This window comes from Eubalaena glacialis, chromosome 3 (genome assembly GCF_028564815.1).
Source record: "Eubalaena glacialis isolate mEubGla1 chromosome 3, mEubGla1.1.hap2.+ XY, whole genome shotgun sequence".
NCBI lineage: Eukaryota > Metazoa > Chordata > Mammalia > Artiodactyla > Balaenidae > Eubalaena > Eubalaena glacialis.
Window position 1 is genome coordinate 5,071,801 of NC_083718.1, and position 15,459 is coordinate 5,087,259.

The window sequence follows — 15,459 nt, forward strand, 5'->3', positions numbered from 1 at the left end:
CCTGGTGTGATAGTAGTTTTTCCACTTATATGTAGGTTTAATTTAGGAACAAAAAAGCCTTTAGTCTGTGTGTGAATAAATAGTTGCTAGCATTGAGAAATAAAATGTGAAAAGACAAAGAGTAATAAGTCCTCATCTACAAATTTCCCCAAATTTAATTTTAATCTTGAATAAGATTTATTTTTGCACCACAAAAATATAAAAACCATTGAGATCAGTTGTTCATTATAAGAGGTACAGATGAACTGAGCAGTTATGGACCTTCTTCTGATGTAAGCATGGCATTTCACTGAAAGCTTTCAGCTTTGGGGAAAACTTAGTTTCCTTGACTCAGCAAGTGAGCTGAATGTGGAATCATTCAGCTCCTTGCTCTCCTCAGCTTATGGATAAAAATTTAGCTTCAGTGGAACTTTTGTGTTAAAATAAGGCTTTTTTACTTTTCAACTCAGACAAGCAAAATATTGTCAGCTCGTGGACGAATTGCTTGAGGCGCCTACTCAGCATTTACATACCTGCCGTCTCATTATTGCTATGACCCGTGGGGCTAGTATCTTATATGGGATTGAGGATGACATCGTGTGACAGTAATGGGGTGGAACTATGATCCTTTTGTGTAGTGAAATTCTGTAGTCTTCACCATTGGTCCGCAGACCTCTGTAACAGAGTAGAGGGTAGGTGGCTTTTCTGGTGGGAGGAGGGTCACCAAATTTTTTCACGAAAGGTCCTACTGTTTAAAAAAGAACAGAAGAATATTTATCACCAGTTAGCATCTGATTTAGAGACTGCTGCATTTTCAGTACAACTTAATGCCAACCACTTTGTTGTTCCTTCTTAAAATGAAAAAGGTTTTGAACTCTTATTTTACTTTAAGGAGCCAATACTGATCCAAAAGGAAAGCATCATTTAACAAGTATTCATTTCAGTAGGTACAGCAAGAAAGTACATTAGAAAATGATGCCTGGCTGTCAAGTGTTATTCTTTTAATTATTATATTTTAGGTTATTATCTTAGAGATACATAGAGATTCTTCTTAGAAGAAAATAAAGCAAAATCATTAGAATTTGAAATAAAAAGACGAATAATCTTTTAAAAATTAGCATTGTTCTTACTAATGAGATATATGTATATGTATAGTTCCAAAAATAGTTCCAAAAATAGAAGTCTGCTCCAAACATTCGTCATCTGGACTACATTTGTGAGAAAGAATAGGTCTGAGATACCGAACTGGTGTTCGAAAAGTAAACTGTTATAACTTTCTCGTTTGTCTCATAGTTACAGTAAAAATTATGATAAATGTTCATACTTATTGAATGTTAGTATGTGGTAGAAGCTCTTGTAAGAGCTCTCCAAGCATTATCTCACTTAACCCTCACAGCACCCTGTGAGGGACGTTGAGTAGGTTGGTTTTTTTGTTTGTTTGTTTGTTTTGGTGTAGCCTTATTTTTATGAGGGTACCCACCTCGATAATTTGCCCAAGGTCACACGTGACCGCCTGGCTTCAGAGCTCCTGCTTTAATAACTGTGATCTGTTGCCTTCTTATGATAAGAGATCTTCTCAATTAGAAGACCTTCAGTAAACAAGAGCGGTACTCAAGCCTTCTCTGCTCTGATGGATAAAAGCAAAATTCCTGTCTCTTTTGAATATCCTTTGAAGATTTTTTAATATATAAAACCTTCAGAAAGATCACTGTAGGAGAAATCAACATTCACTGAAGCTAAAGAAAAAATCATATGTTCCTTTAAGCCAAAATAACTGAGAGATTTTAGACAAGCATCTCATTTCTCCTCTTTCTATTCCATTACAGTGGCAGTTTATATACTATTTTTGTTGCTAATATGCATGGTTATGATAAAATGAATATGAGTATAGTGGAGCTGTGTAATTACTGTGGCTATTGTGCAGCACATCACATGTAGAACATCTAGATTCACATTGGGTCTAGAACTGTGGTTAACAGCTGTGAATGGGTGTGGATTTTCCAAAACGCTTCTCTGTCCTGTGAATCCCTGTGGTCAGAACTGTTAAGGAAATCCATGTTACTCCTGATCCCTTTCACGGGAGACTTGTAGAACATTCAACCTTATCCTAAGAGGGAAGTAAAGAGAATATCAGAAAATGTGTAGAGGGAAGAATATCATAGAGGTTAAAAGGTCATCAAAGAGACCACGAATAGGACAAAGGATGATTGATAAACACAAATATCGGTCTGTGTGAGTAGTTAAGAACATGTTTTTTTTCCCCATAATTTTTTTAAATTGAGTTACAATGTTATATCAGTTTCAGGTATATAACATAGTGATTCGGTATTTTTCTAGATTATGCTCCATTTAAAGTTATTATTAGATATTGGCTGTATATTATGCTGTGCTGTACATTACATCCTAGTATTTTGTTTATTTTACAATATACCTAGTAGTTTGTACCTCTATTTTTTTTTCATTTAAAATAAGACTAGTTATTAAAAATCCACATCCAGTTTTCTGAACTTTAAAAAGGAGACACATTTTCAGATTGATTTTACATAGAAGTGTGTGGTTACTCTCCATTAATAGTGTTGGTTTCTTCATTAGTTTCCCAGCATAATCTGATCAGTCTTGTATTTATTTAATCCTATTTCTTTTTTTACTGACTGGTTACCAAAGAAATTTGAAGGGGTGGTAGGTAATCATTAGTTTTAGTGGCATTTTTCTGGCCTCACTGAACAATTTAGACCAATTTACATTTTTTGGTAAGTGACTGCAGGTTACTGGAACTTAAGCAAATATATTTGAAGAGAAAGTCTTTGCACAAATGAGAAAGATATTTTGTCCTTGAATGTAAGTAAATCACTTGTTTGATTAACAAGTACAATGTTAAGAATTTCCTCAATAATGCTTATTATTTCCATAATCCAGTTACTTTAAAAGAAAGACTGAGGGTTGTTGGGTTTTTTTTTTTGCATTTAGATTTATTTTTTGAGAAGAAAAACAGCCTTTTTAAAAAAACACACATCATCAGAGAATAATGTGCTTGTCTCATAAATTTTGTGGAAATAGGAGCTTTCAGACTTAAAAGCACTAGAGTTGAAAGAGACAATTAGCCTTTAAAAATTTTTTTACCAGGAATCTATCTAAATTGTACTACATGTTTTCCTATTATCTTAAGCTGTTTACTTAGGGACTTCCTGTTTGTCCCTATACCACATGATTCCACATTATTATTACAGGTGGTTCTTACTATCAGCTGTTTCTCCTCTAGGTATCAGCTTTGAGCAGCCCCCTTTCCTTTCTAATATAATCGCTTTGAAGTCATACAGAGGAAATCTCAATAGAACTTAACTCTTCTCATATTTTATTTAGCAATCTTAAAAGTTGAAGGACTAATGAGCCAAGAATTAAAATACCTAGATTCTTATTCTTTCTCAATTGCGATCTTTGTGAACTTGGGCAGATAATCACCTCAGAACCTCAGTTTCCTCATTTGGCAAGTTATTTGTCAGAATAACTAGGTTGTTGGTGTGCTGTCACATGCTACACGTTGCAGCAGCCACGTTACAGACCTAGTCCCAGTGGCACGGTTCACAAGGGCAGAGTTGCCTGACCCACAGACCCACTGGACTGCAAAGCCCACTTCCTTCCCATCCAGCTGCTCTGCCTGTGGCACCACGTGCTTGGCCTACTTTACAGTAGAAAGATGCAACTCAAGTCATATAACGCAGACAAAAACATTTTGCAACCTGTAAAGAGCTGAACACGTATGAGCTATTTTTATTCCTCACAGCTTTCTCCAAGAGCTGACCTTTCTGTAACTGCTCTGAAGTTTTATGATAGTTACTTTCTTTGTGGTTCAGAGGTTTAAAAAATATGTTTTCTGGAACGACAGGTGTTCCAGAATGCTAAATAGTTATCATATAGTAGTTGGTGTTTCTCTTTCCACTTTCTTAAATTCATTTTGGGGAATGAATTAAAAGACTTTCCAGAATACTATGAATAACAACCAAGTTTTAAATACGTGATTTCCACACAACCATTTTTAGTAGAGAATTAAAAAGTATATGAACTGATGAGAATTTTTAATAGAGAAGTAAAAGCATATGAATAATCTGGATAAAGACATACTGTTTATTTTTTGTTAATAAGATCTCCTTGAGAAATAAATTAATAGAATAACTTGGATTTTTTTTCATCATTTTACAAGGGAAATAAAAATTTAAAAATTTTGGTCAGGCTGTATACTATCTGAAACTCATGCCCTTTAAGCAATGCATAGGCTATTTTAGGTAGATGCATTTTGCTATAGTCATTTCATAAGATTAGAAAAATATTATTTTCCTCATATTTCTTCTTCCAGAAAAGGTACAGTGCAGTGCTGAGTAGTAAGAGATGTTTTTCAGAATAGGGGTTGTTTCTTGATATTTCTTTGAAATTAGGGAGAGATTTTTAAGTATAGGAGTGAATCCAGAGCTGGAAATTTTTTGCCTGATGTTGATTAGGGATGCAAAGGTAACAGCTAGAAAGAAGTTCTTGGGCTAAGGATCATTCTGCCTCTGTGTTATAACAGCAAGGTGATGCATTTGTTAAAAAGCCACAGCTACACACAGGAGGAGAACACAATCTGCTTTAGGGATCCTTTGTACTGGGTAGTCAGTCTCTGAGTAACCTTTGTTTTTTTCTTGTGGGAGTACTTAAGCATTTAAACAACCAGGAGGGTAGATGAAATCTAACTAAAGTCAGCTGATATAAAACAGTACTTTAGTTGTGTGGCTTTCTTTTTTTTTTTTTGCCTTCTTATATCATCTTATTGATTAAATTAATTATCATATTTGGAGCCAAATATATGATTACTAGTGTTACTAGGACTGGTTGTGTCAGCATTTGAACTTTCTGAGAACCATGAGGAGGTACTACCATATTTCCTTGGGTAGTGTCTTTCAGATTTGGATTTACAACTAGAGAGTATTTTCAGAACATTACTGCAGGTTAATTGCCTCAAAGTAAAATTTGCTATCAATTAATACTAATGTCTAACAACCATAGAGGAATCTTTTTGGTCCTCAAGGATCTTTGCATTTCTAAATTTCCTTCTAGTTTTTTCCTTTCCTTATACACTTTAAATATTGTTTTAAATGAACCTAATTGTATAAAAGAGCCAAACTTTTACAAAACAACCTAGACATAAATATTAAAAAGATCAGTTTAAAAGATGTAGGAATTTTGGATTTCGAAAGAGAGGTTATTTTTTTCCCTCTGAAAGTAGTGTTAAAATGAAAGAAGATAGAATACCTTAACATGTTATCTTCATATATGAGTAAAGAAAAAGTAGTCTTAAAAATGCTAGTTATTATTTTCCTAAGAATTAGAGCATTTATTAGTTCTTATGGTGAATTGCTTCTTTTACAATATTGCAGATAAATAAAATTTGCCTACTAAAATCCTGGAAATACTAGTTCTTGATGAATTTTGGTTTATGGATTCATTTTTGATCAGATATTCCTGACATCTTATTTTTATATATTTCAGGGAACTCGAGGTCGTATCAGCAATGGGTGCATACAGTCAAGGTAATAATAAACCGTCACAGTTTCTTTTTTTTTTCTTTCACTCTTACATGGGAAAATGTTCAGTTCAAGTATACTGTTTATGTTTATGCTGTTTATTGGCAATATTCGAAATGTTTCTATATTTTCTCACACTTTAAATATTTTTATTTTATGCTTATGGTGTGTTGCTACTTATAAAGAAAATTTTAAAATAGAAAGCTTTTGTCTTTCCGTTTTCAAAATAAATGGCTTGATTTGAAAAGCAAGATTTTACTGTCACCTTATAATATATTCCAGAAGAAGGAGTTAGGCGGAGTGGTAGGATTTGATGGGAGTTTTATTATTTCTGGTAATGTGCTTATTTTTGTGCATATTTAAATATGATTATTTAAAATATAAAACTCTCTGTCACAGATTGAGACTTTATTACTAAACAGAGAAACAGATGATTGTATTTCTTTTTTATTAAACTTTAAATATATACTGGTCATATTGCCCAAGTCTGCCTAAACTGCAAAGATGAAGGGATTTTATTATGCCAATTAAAAGAACGGAGTAGAATGTTTACATTTTGTGTGAAATTACTGTAGCGTATATAAAAGCTTGAAAACATTCAAAATGAAATAATTTTGTAGGTCTTTCTTTAAGCTGTGAGTAAAGCTCTTTTTCTGTACTATTAATAATGCTTTGTTTTCAGGACAATCTGGCCAAAAATTTTTAGGACTGTGTTTCTGTTTTTCCTTTGCAGAAAGGAGGCGCACTACTCAACACAGCAATGACCAAAGCAACCCCTGCTGTGCGAACAGCATATAAATTTGTAAGTTCTCTTCGGTGTTTAAAAGTTCTACTGGTAAAATTTTATAACATTGTCCTAGATGATAAACATGTAAATCCAAAGTCTTTTCTATTTTCCTTTAAATAAGCTTTTAAAAAAATTTAGAGTTAATATTGACTGAAGCAAACTCAATTATTAAAATTGTATCATTGTCCAGACAGGATATTTCCTTTGTATAATCTAAAAACGGTTCTTCATTTTATTTCAAAGCTATCAGCAAAATTGTGCCCTCAAATCGAAACAGTCCATGATGAAGAGCCATTTTTAAAGATTTGATTCTTTCATTTAACAACATATTTTAAATTCTCATTGTGCACTTGAGGCTTAAGTAGAAAAAAATTTTTAAAAATATGGCAAGTTCTCTTCCCTCAAAGATACTTTGACTCTCCAAAATTAGCATTCTTCAGTGATACCCCATGGCTTGTAGTAAAATAATAATGATGATACCAGTAGCAACCACAATAAATAAATAATTAACAAAATAAAAATCTCTTTACTGTGATAACTGAGACCCTTCAGGGCCCGGCCCCTCCTGCATCCTGTTTCATTTCCCCGAATCCCCCAGCCTTGGTGTTTCCAGACCCTGAGCTCCTGTTCATTTTGTGAATGCAGGGCATTCTCTTCTGCCTCTTTATTCTTTACAAGCCGTTCCTGCTGCTTTTGGGACATCCTTTTCTTGGCTTCTATCCACCTACTAAATTCATCCTATAGACGTAGTTTAGTTTAGACATTAGTTCCCCTCAAAAAAAAAAGTCCCAGCCCCACACAAAAAGAGTTTATATATATAGCCCTTCTGTGCTTCCACAGGACCTGTGGACAGACCTCTGCTTCAACACTTGTTGTGTCTGTGCATCTGTTATCTATATAGGAGATTAGTAGGAGCTGGTGGGTTGGTACTCAGTAAAGGTTTCTTTTAAAATTCAATAGGTCATATATATATTCTGTATTTCTAAAAATATTCCGGGCATTAGTATTGATTTTATAAGAATTTATCTTCACATGCTTTCTCAGTAATGAATCGATGTGATTGAATTAATGATAGAATAATATGTTTTGATAAGTTTAGAACTTATGTTCTTTCCTTAACTTACAATTTTGATATATATGTAGCCACCATTTCTGTTTAAAAAAATCTGTTTCAAAGGTTATGTTTTATAGTAGCGAGGCTAATCTACAGAGTGGATTCAAAGATACGGAACCAAATCTCTGAACTATATGAAGCCTTATCAGGAAGTAAAAGTAAGAAGAGGTGACGTTTTGTCTTGGAAGTGTCAGCCTCTGCCTTTGTTCAAAGCCTTGCTAGGAAAGCTCTCTGCGTAGATCACCTTCTCACTCTAATTAATACTGGTGGTTTGATCTATATGCAGTTTTTGAAGAGATGTTAATTTTTCACAATGAAATAGCACATAGCTGCCATGTTAAAAAAATCGAACTAATGTTGAGCCTCGTTTTCCACATTTAAGATTCTAAAAAGGTGTCACAGTCAAGTACCCTTCATTTTGATTCCTGAGAGAATGCTCAACATTTTCCTTCAGGCTTGGAGAGGTTATATTTTATTGTTTTGCTAAATATGTGTTCTTCTCCTTAATTTCACTCGTATCTTCTGTAAAAGCACAGAGATAAACATATTCAAAACCCCATTTGTTATTTAAATTTTTATCCTTCTAATCAGTATTTTATTTTGAACCCTGCTCAGCAGAACAGTAAAATATTTCCAAATTTAAAATTTTGCTCTTTGGAAGATTATTCCCTAAGTTAATTTCAGGCAAATTAGAATATACTTAATCACTTGTAGCATTTGTTTTGTGATCAGGTTGAACATGAATCAAGAGGTTTGGGGCAAGCAGATAAGTCAATCTGTGACCTTCATGGTTGTACCTAAAACTCTTCTTTCTAGACTGCGCATATTCTGAAATATGAACTCTGAAATTCCTCCTTTGACCACAGATTGCTATGAACAAAATTCCCAATTTCTCTTGTATGGTATAACAGGATTTATTTACCCTGAAGTTCTGTAGATAATACATTTTTAAAAACCCTGGGAACCATGTTTTTAACTGTTTTATTCATTCAGCAAATCACTGTCATGATCTAGGCTTTGTACTGGATCATGTACTAGATCCTGTTATTGGAGCCAGACAGGCACTGTGAGTAGGAGAGGAGCTGTCCCTGCTTTTGTATCTGTATCTGTATTTGTATTGCTGTGACTCTCGATGCTTTGGACGCACTACAGAGGTACCGAACATGGGTTCATTGAAGGAAATAATGATTTTGTCCTATACTTAGAACTCTCTTCTATGCTTAGAACATTTTTCTATCTTATGTTTTTCCATGCTAATAAGGAGCCATGAAGAAAACTCGAGTTGACATACATATCTTCTTATACCTCTAAAAATAACAGCAAAGTGCATACATATTTGATTTGGCTAAAAGATTTTTGGAGTCAACTTTCTTGTTAGGTCTTTGCATTTTAAATTATTAGCCAAAGCCATATTTGCTGGGTGCTTTTCTGCAGAGAATACTTGTTCATTGATAAGTTTCCACTTGATAAATTGAAAAGGATAGAGAGATCCTGAACCCCACCTTCCGGAGGGTCTGAAAGAGGTCAGTGAGGGGGAGGTGGGCAGCAGGCGTGTGAGTGAGTCAGCACAAGGATTGCAGACCATGACGGACACCTCACTCAACTCTGTGCATTAGAAGCATCTGAACGATGAGTGTGAATCAGGTGGGTTTTGAAAGAATAGAGGATATTTAGATAAACTAGAATATAGTCCAAATGTGAGTAAAGATAGGTGCAAATTTGAGGAGATTAGAACAGGAACATTTTTGAGGGGGGTAATTATGCATTTTTACCTAACGGGAATGTAGGCATTAATATAGGACCCTTGAAATAGATTCCGTGGCTTTACCACTAAAATAATGCATGTGAAAATGCTCTATTGATTCTAAAGAACCATGGAAATATAATTTGGTGTTATGTGGCTTTTTAGATTATCTTTTGCTGTGTCTCATATGTTTTGGTTTTGCCTCATTTACAATAACGAAATAACTGTTCAGTTCAGAACATTTCTTGAGCACTTACTATATGCCAGATGCTTGCTGAGTACTTCGGATATTAACAGGTCCCTCTTCCCCTCCGGGAACTTGGGAAGGCCCTTCCTGGAAGTAACTTGGCTTCTTCTGCATGACCTGAGTCTGTAGAATAAGGCTCACAGTGCCTTTTCTTTCGTGAGGCTTAGATTCAGTGGATGTATTTTAAAAACCTTAGTTTCTCCTTCTTCTTGGGAAGAAGATGGGAAGAAGTTGGACTTGGACCTGGATTTGAATCTAGGCTGTGGAGGCTTATACCCTCTGAGTCACTTACCTTATTTGTAAAGTGTAATAATAATAGTACTAACTCCATAGCGTTGTGATGATTAAATGAGGTAAAGCAGGCTCGGTACCCAGCGCACAAATGCCGAGGAAACGCAAAATAAATGTGAATTTCTTTTCACTTCTTCTGTGGGTGGGAATTTCCAGTGGGAATTGAGCTTTTCTGAGAGTCCCCCGTGGTCTTCAGTTCACTCACGCCACACGGGAACCACAGCGGGACCTCACGGCCTCCGATGCTGGAGCCAGGTTCCCCTGGAACATGAACAGAGCCTTTAAATTGTTAAATAATTTGTAATTTTTTCCAGGAAAACTGTATATGACATAGACACAACAAGACTCGTGTCTGCCTATAAAAGCACTTTGAAAAGTTGCCTGAGTTTCTTAAAGTCCGGACATTTGCCCAAATAACCTGCTGCTGTGATGTGCTTTCTCTTTTCCTTGCCCATTTGTCAAAGTTTCAGATTATGGCTGGGTGGTAGTCATCTGGTGGCCTCTTGTGCTTTTTAATAATTTAGGAGGCGGAATAGGCTAACTGCTAGCCTTTGTATGATTCCTATGCAAACAGAGACTAATCATGCTTTCACCACCTCATTTAGGTGTAATAGTGGGTGGTATGCGTCCCTGAAAATAGAGCTTTAGATTATAATTTCTTCTTTCTCTATATAATATGAAGACTTAGTAATTTTCATTAAATGGGATCTCATGTGCTTATTCCTTAAATGTAACGGAAGCATGCTGAGCCAGACACTGGTGTTATCATTTTCTAGGCGAAGAATCATGCAAAGCAGGGAATAAAGGAAGTGAAGAGTAAGCTGAGACACAAGGTACGTCCTGTGCTGCTTTTCATTCTACCTTGATTCTTGCGTTAGTTTGAAGCTTATGCCTTACAAATCACACGAGATTTATGTTTTTAATGACTTTTGAAATATGCTTAGCCCTTTGTTCAAGAATGTATTTTTCCTAACAAGCCCTCTGGCAACTATCTGCCATTCTATATGCACCCCCTGAATAATCTCTTTATTGTCTGCATATTTTATCACAGAGCTACCGAGATCTTCAAAGATGCTTTAACCGGATGTATGTTTTCATAAAGCTGATTGCCTTGATATCACAATTGAAATTCTTGCTTCAAGCTGAGAATTTTTTTTTTTTTTTAAAGATGATCTTTGGTGCAGAATTAAGGCAGGAATGCCATCGTTTGGCTTTATAGGATCTTTCCAATAGTAGCTACTTTAAATTGAAGAATGTTCTTAATTTACAAAGGTGTATTTGAATCTGTGAATATTGCATATATGTGAATAGTTGCGTTTATGTATATGTGTGTTTGATTTGATTACATATAATATCTTTGCAGATTTTATCAGTTGTTGTGTTTTGAATTTCTGCCTCTGGAGGGAAGAGACTACTTAAAACTTTCATTGTAGTAATGGAGAGTGGGCGATCTTCATATAAATTTTATTGAAATTGTTCAAAAGAGTCAGATTATTTTGGAATTTATTAATTCATAATATAGAAAAATGCATTTTCTTCCTAAATAGGTTTTTTTAAACTTATACCCCAAGTGTTATTTTGTTATTTGCATCTGTATCGGATACTTTATCTATTAAGCAAAAAAGTTTAGTAATAAAATGAGTATTTTAGAATAACCACTTGTATGCTTCTTCACGTGTAGGAAAATGAGGATGATTATGGGACTTGTTCTGGTTCTGTACAATATACGCCCGTCTACACGTTACACAGTGAAAAGAGAAGAAACCTAGCAAGGCGTAAGCTTGCCCAGGTGAGGTTGTTTACCCTCCCATCTCCCAGATTCTAAAGTCATGCAATTCCAATCAATTCTTCAGGAAAATTTGGAACCCATTGATTTTTTTGTCATATGGTGAGAAACCCTGCGTTGACGGTCAAGGAGGTGAGTAGGTGGCGTCCGGGCCGGTAAGAGGGGCCTGGGAGCCCAGGGTCCAGGTCCCAGTCTGTACACACGTCACTGGGTCACGTCCTCCTGGTGAGCGGAGAGAGACAGGGCAGTGTGTGGTTGCCCGGAAGCAGGGGTAGCTTATTGATGGCTTCCTTTACTACAAAAGTAAGATGAAACTCATACGTGGGGATTTGACTGCTAAAGTAATCTGTAGAAATTAGAATATGAAGTAATGTATGTCTGTCTTTTTCTAAAGTTAGATATTTTATTTGCTATCAATAGTTAAAGCTTCTGCTTCTATCTAATGCTACTTAAAATATTGTCCTAAAGTAGGAAAGGGTCCAGGATCATAGCTGTATGTGTCTCTGATTTTGCATCATAAGTGTGTTGCTGCTGGTTTTAAGGAAGCAAAATTTGCATACGCCAGATCATAACTTTAAGTGGTCTTAGAAAACTAGCTTTTAAAAGGAATTCTCGAGTGGATTATAGTTACGAAACCATGGACCTGGAAGCAGCTGCAAAGCTTCATTTATCACAGTCACCAAAGTTTACAGTCGAGGAAGTTGGTAGCCGAATGGTCCCATCACTCACCTGAAGTCTTGTAACTAGTTAGTGGCAGGGCTGGACGAGAGCCCACCTCCGGTGCTCAGGTAGCTCCCTGGATGTGCAGACACTCGGTGCAGGCCTTTCCTGTGCCTTTAGGAATGGGGAGAGGGCCCCGGAAGCGGTGCTAAAACCTCAGCCTTTGTAAGGAAGACCCATTCGTTCGGTTGTTCAACAGCTATTACAAGCGCCAGGCACTTTTCTAGGTATTTTGGAAAAACATAAACAATCTCTGCTTCAGGGGGCTGTTTTTCTAGCGTACACAGTGCCTTCTCTGTGATTTATCCATGTGTTTAGCTTACGCTTTCATACATTAGTATTGCTTAACTGCAGCGTATTGGTCGTGAATGCTGGTTGCATGACCCGGATTGTTGCAATGAAACAATTATTCCCCAAGGGTAGGAAACTTTTCTGGCTACCACCATTAACTGGAAAACATTTATTAACTTGTAAATTAGTGATGGATTTGCAATCAATTTCCTAATTTTTCTCCCATCACTAGAATGTTCATTTCCTGTTTGTCCTCAAGCTTTGACATCTTAAAAACTTCTCCAGAATGTTTACTGCCTTAATATTGGATTAAGCGCTTAGATTATATTTATCGTGATAAATAGATTTTTATGTGAAAGAAATGTGGGAATCTTTGTTACCTGCAGGATGCTTTAAGATAAAAAGCAAACACTTAAATTGGAGAAATCCCTGTTCTAAATGTCAGTTTTAAATTAGGAAAATTATTTTTCTCTCCTCATATTTAAATTTTTAAATCTCCCTTTCCTTTAACGTGGCACAATATTTTTATGATAATTTAATTATAAAATACATTACTGATTTCTGTTTTTGTTTGTTTTCTTTGAATTCCTAGAGACACAGTTTCTGATAGAGAAAATTATGTTAGGTAATAGAAAACCTTACAGGATAATAGGTTACATTCATCACATACTTACCCTGAATCTTCATGGCTGTCATTTACTGTAATATCATTAGTGCAGTTAGCTGCATTCATTAGTTAGCATTTTATGGTTTTCAGGTGGACATGACATGACTTTAACAAGAATTAAAAGAAGTAGGGCTTATTCTTTTGAGAATTATTATTTTCCTACTTGGTATATAGGAATTTGTTAAACCAACATATTTAGATTTATTGTGCAGATGCTGATAATGTCTGCATAACAGTCTTTGCGAGTGATAAATACCTGAGTTTCAGGCAATGTGTACACCCAGAATATGTTTCTTCGTATACATCTGTCCCATTATGTAAACAGATACATACATCTATGTATATGTATTTTAACAGCTAAATTTTTTGAGTTTATATTTCCAACTGTTTGCAACCCAGTATTTATTGTAATTTAATTTTTTGCTTTTGCTTGTATTTTTTCTATAATTGAAATGTGATAGCTTTAGATTCACATACACACTAACCAAAGAGGTAAATTTGGGGCCCTTTGGCAATTCTTTTCCTTGCTACTTTCCACCCTTACTTTTTTTCCCCATAGCTGCCAGAATGCATGTTTTCTTGCAATACTAATTTTACTTCTTTGAGCTGAAAGTTATAGGGCTCTGAAATGATAGCCAACTTGTGGTCAGCAGCTTATTTATAAAAGCAGACCATGGTACATTCAAATTGAAATTGTCATCTAATTCCAGATCTGAATTATTTCTTTAATTTCATAGTGTTAGCAAACACATACAAATGAAATACGACAACAGCAGGGCATTTATTATGAGGATCTAGGTGTTCCTGCATCCATGTGCAGGAGTGTATATAGACCTCTGGGAGGATTGGGACTGGAGAACGGGAAAAGCAGTTGGGGGAGAGTATCCACCCCACCATCTTCTCTGTCTGTCTCACCTGGTCTGTTCTCTCTGCGTGTTTGTTCACTGTGCATTCTGTAGATTGGCTTTCTCAGCTCCTCTGTCCCTTCACTGAGCTTGCAGGCCCTCAGTTCAAACAACTGCTAGAAATGGACCACATATACATATGGCCACTCTTTTCTTTGGATTCCTTTCCCATATAGGCCATTACAGAGTATTGAGTAGAGTTCCCTGTGCTACACAGTAGGTCCTTATTAGTTATCTATGTTACGTGTAGTAGTGTGTATATGTCAGTCCCACCTGAAACTAACACAACATTGTAAATCAACCCTACTCCAAAAAAAATTTTTTTAATTTAAATTTAAAGAAAAGAAAGAAATTGACCACAATTCCCAAATCCAGTTTCTTGAGGAAGAACGTAATCAGCCCACATGGTTCGGGCATTAATCCTTGGCTCCGTCTACTCTAGCCAGAGAGGCGGGGAGAGGACCACGTTACCACGGACAATGGGAGGGTGGTGGGTGTGAGCAGGGAAAGCAGTTCTCAGAGTAGGGGTTTTAAGGCTTGTGACAGTATCTCAAAGGATTTCTGCTGTTTCTAATTGCCTTATAATGCTATTTGCCAAGAAGTCATCTTTGCAAAAGAAAAGAAAAATCTATATTTTTGAGTGGTTAGAGGCTGGATCTTTGTCCCACAAATCGGAAGCTTGATAAGTTTAAGGTCAGCCTGCCCTGATGGGCTGCCGTGGCCTCCATTCTCACGGGAGAGAGGAGCCACTTACACAAACAAAAGGACCTCAGCAAAAATAAGCTTCAGATGCAACATTTGCACTTTGGGCAAAGAGATCAAGAGCGATCAGGCATAGCCCACTGCCTTTTCTTTGTGGTCTGATATTGCAGAAGCTTCCTTGGTTCACTTTTTGGAGATAATCCAATCTCATTGATTTAATCAAAATAAGATCCAGTGTCCTGTGGAGCAGACAGAAAGTTGATGCTAGAACCATGTGCGTGTTGTTCTGTGATGATTCCCAAATCAGTGTGTTCTCTCACTCCCATCTCTACAAGTTGTAGTAATATTAGGATCTGAGCACATTAAGATTTTCAATTAAATATGGAAGCAATTCTGGGAATAGTTGGATGTGGTTAAAGAAAGAACCTAGACATCAATAAATACGTCAGAGACACTGATGTTTATTTGTTTATATTCTACCTATTTCCAAAAATAAATTGATATCTTACAAAGAATCATAGAATAAAGAATTAAGATTCATTTAATTTAGAGAAGATTCACGGCAGAGAGAAAGTAAGTGTAGTAAGAAGCTAAGGCCCCGTCCCGTGCTTAGCAGCCAAAATGAAAAAACACAGCTACCATGATCCATAATGCACAGAGATTCAGAAAGC

The 15,459-nt window shown here is 35.9% G+C and overlaps 1 protein-coding gene across 6 annotated transcripts in view; it reads left to right on the forward strand.

The window, feature by feature from the left end:
- Nucleotides 1–15,459, forward strand: part of DENND1B (DENN domain containing 1B) — a 248,657-nt gene that overhangs the window by 201,396 nt on the left and 31,802 nt on the right. For all 6 annotated transcript variants that reach the window (XM_061185274.1, XM_061185276.1, XM_061185278.1 and 3 more), the window contains 4 exons: nucleotides 5,500–5,540; nucleotides 6,268–6,336; nucleotides 10,494–10,550; nucleotides 11,399–11,506. In XM_061185274.1, coding sequence (XP_061041257.1) covers nucleotides 5,500–5,540; nucleotides 6,268–6,336; nucleotides 10,494–10,550; nucleotides 11,399–11,506 — 275 coding nt within the window. The remainder of the gene's footprint in view (nucleotides 1–5,499; nucleotides 5,541–6,267; nucleotides 6,337–10,493; nucleotides 10,551–11,398; nucleotides 11,507–15,459) is intronic.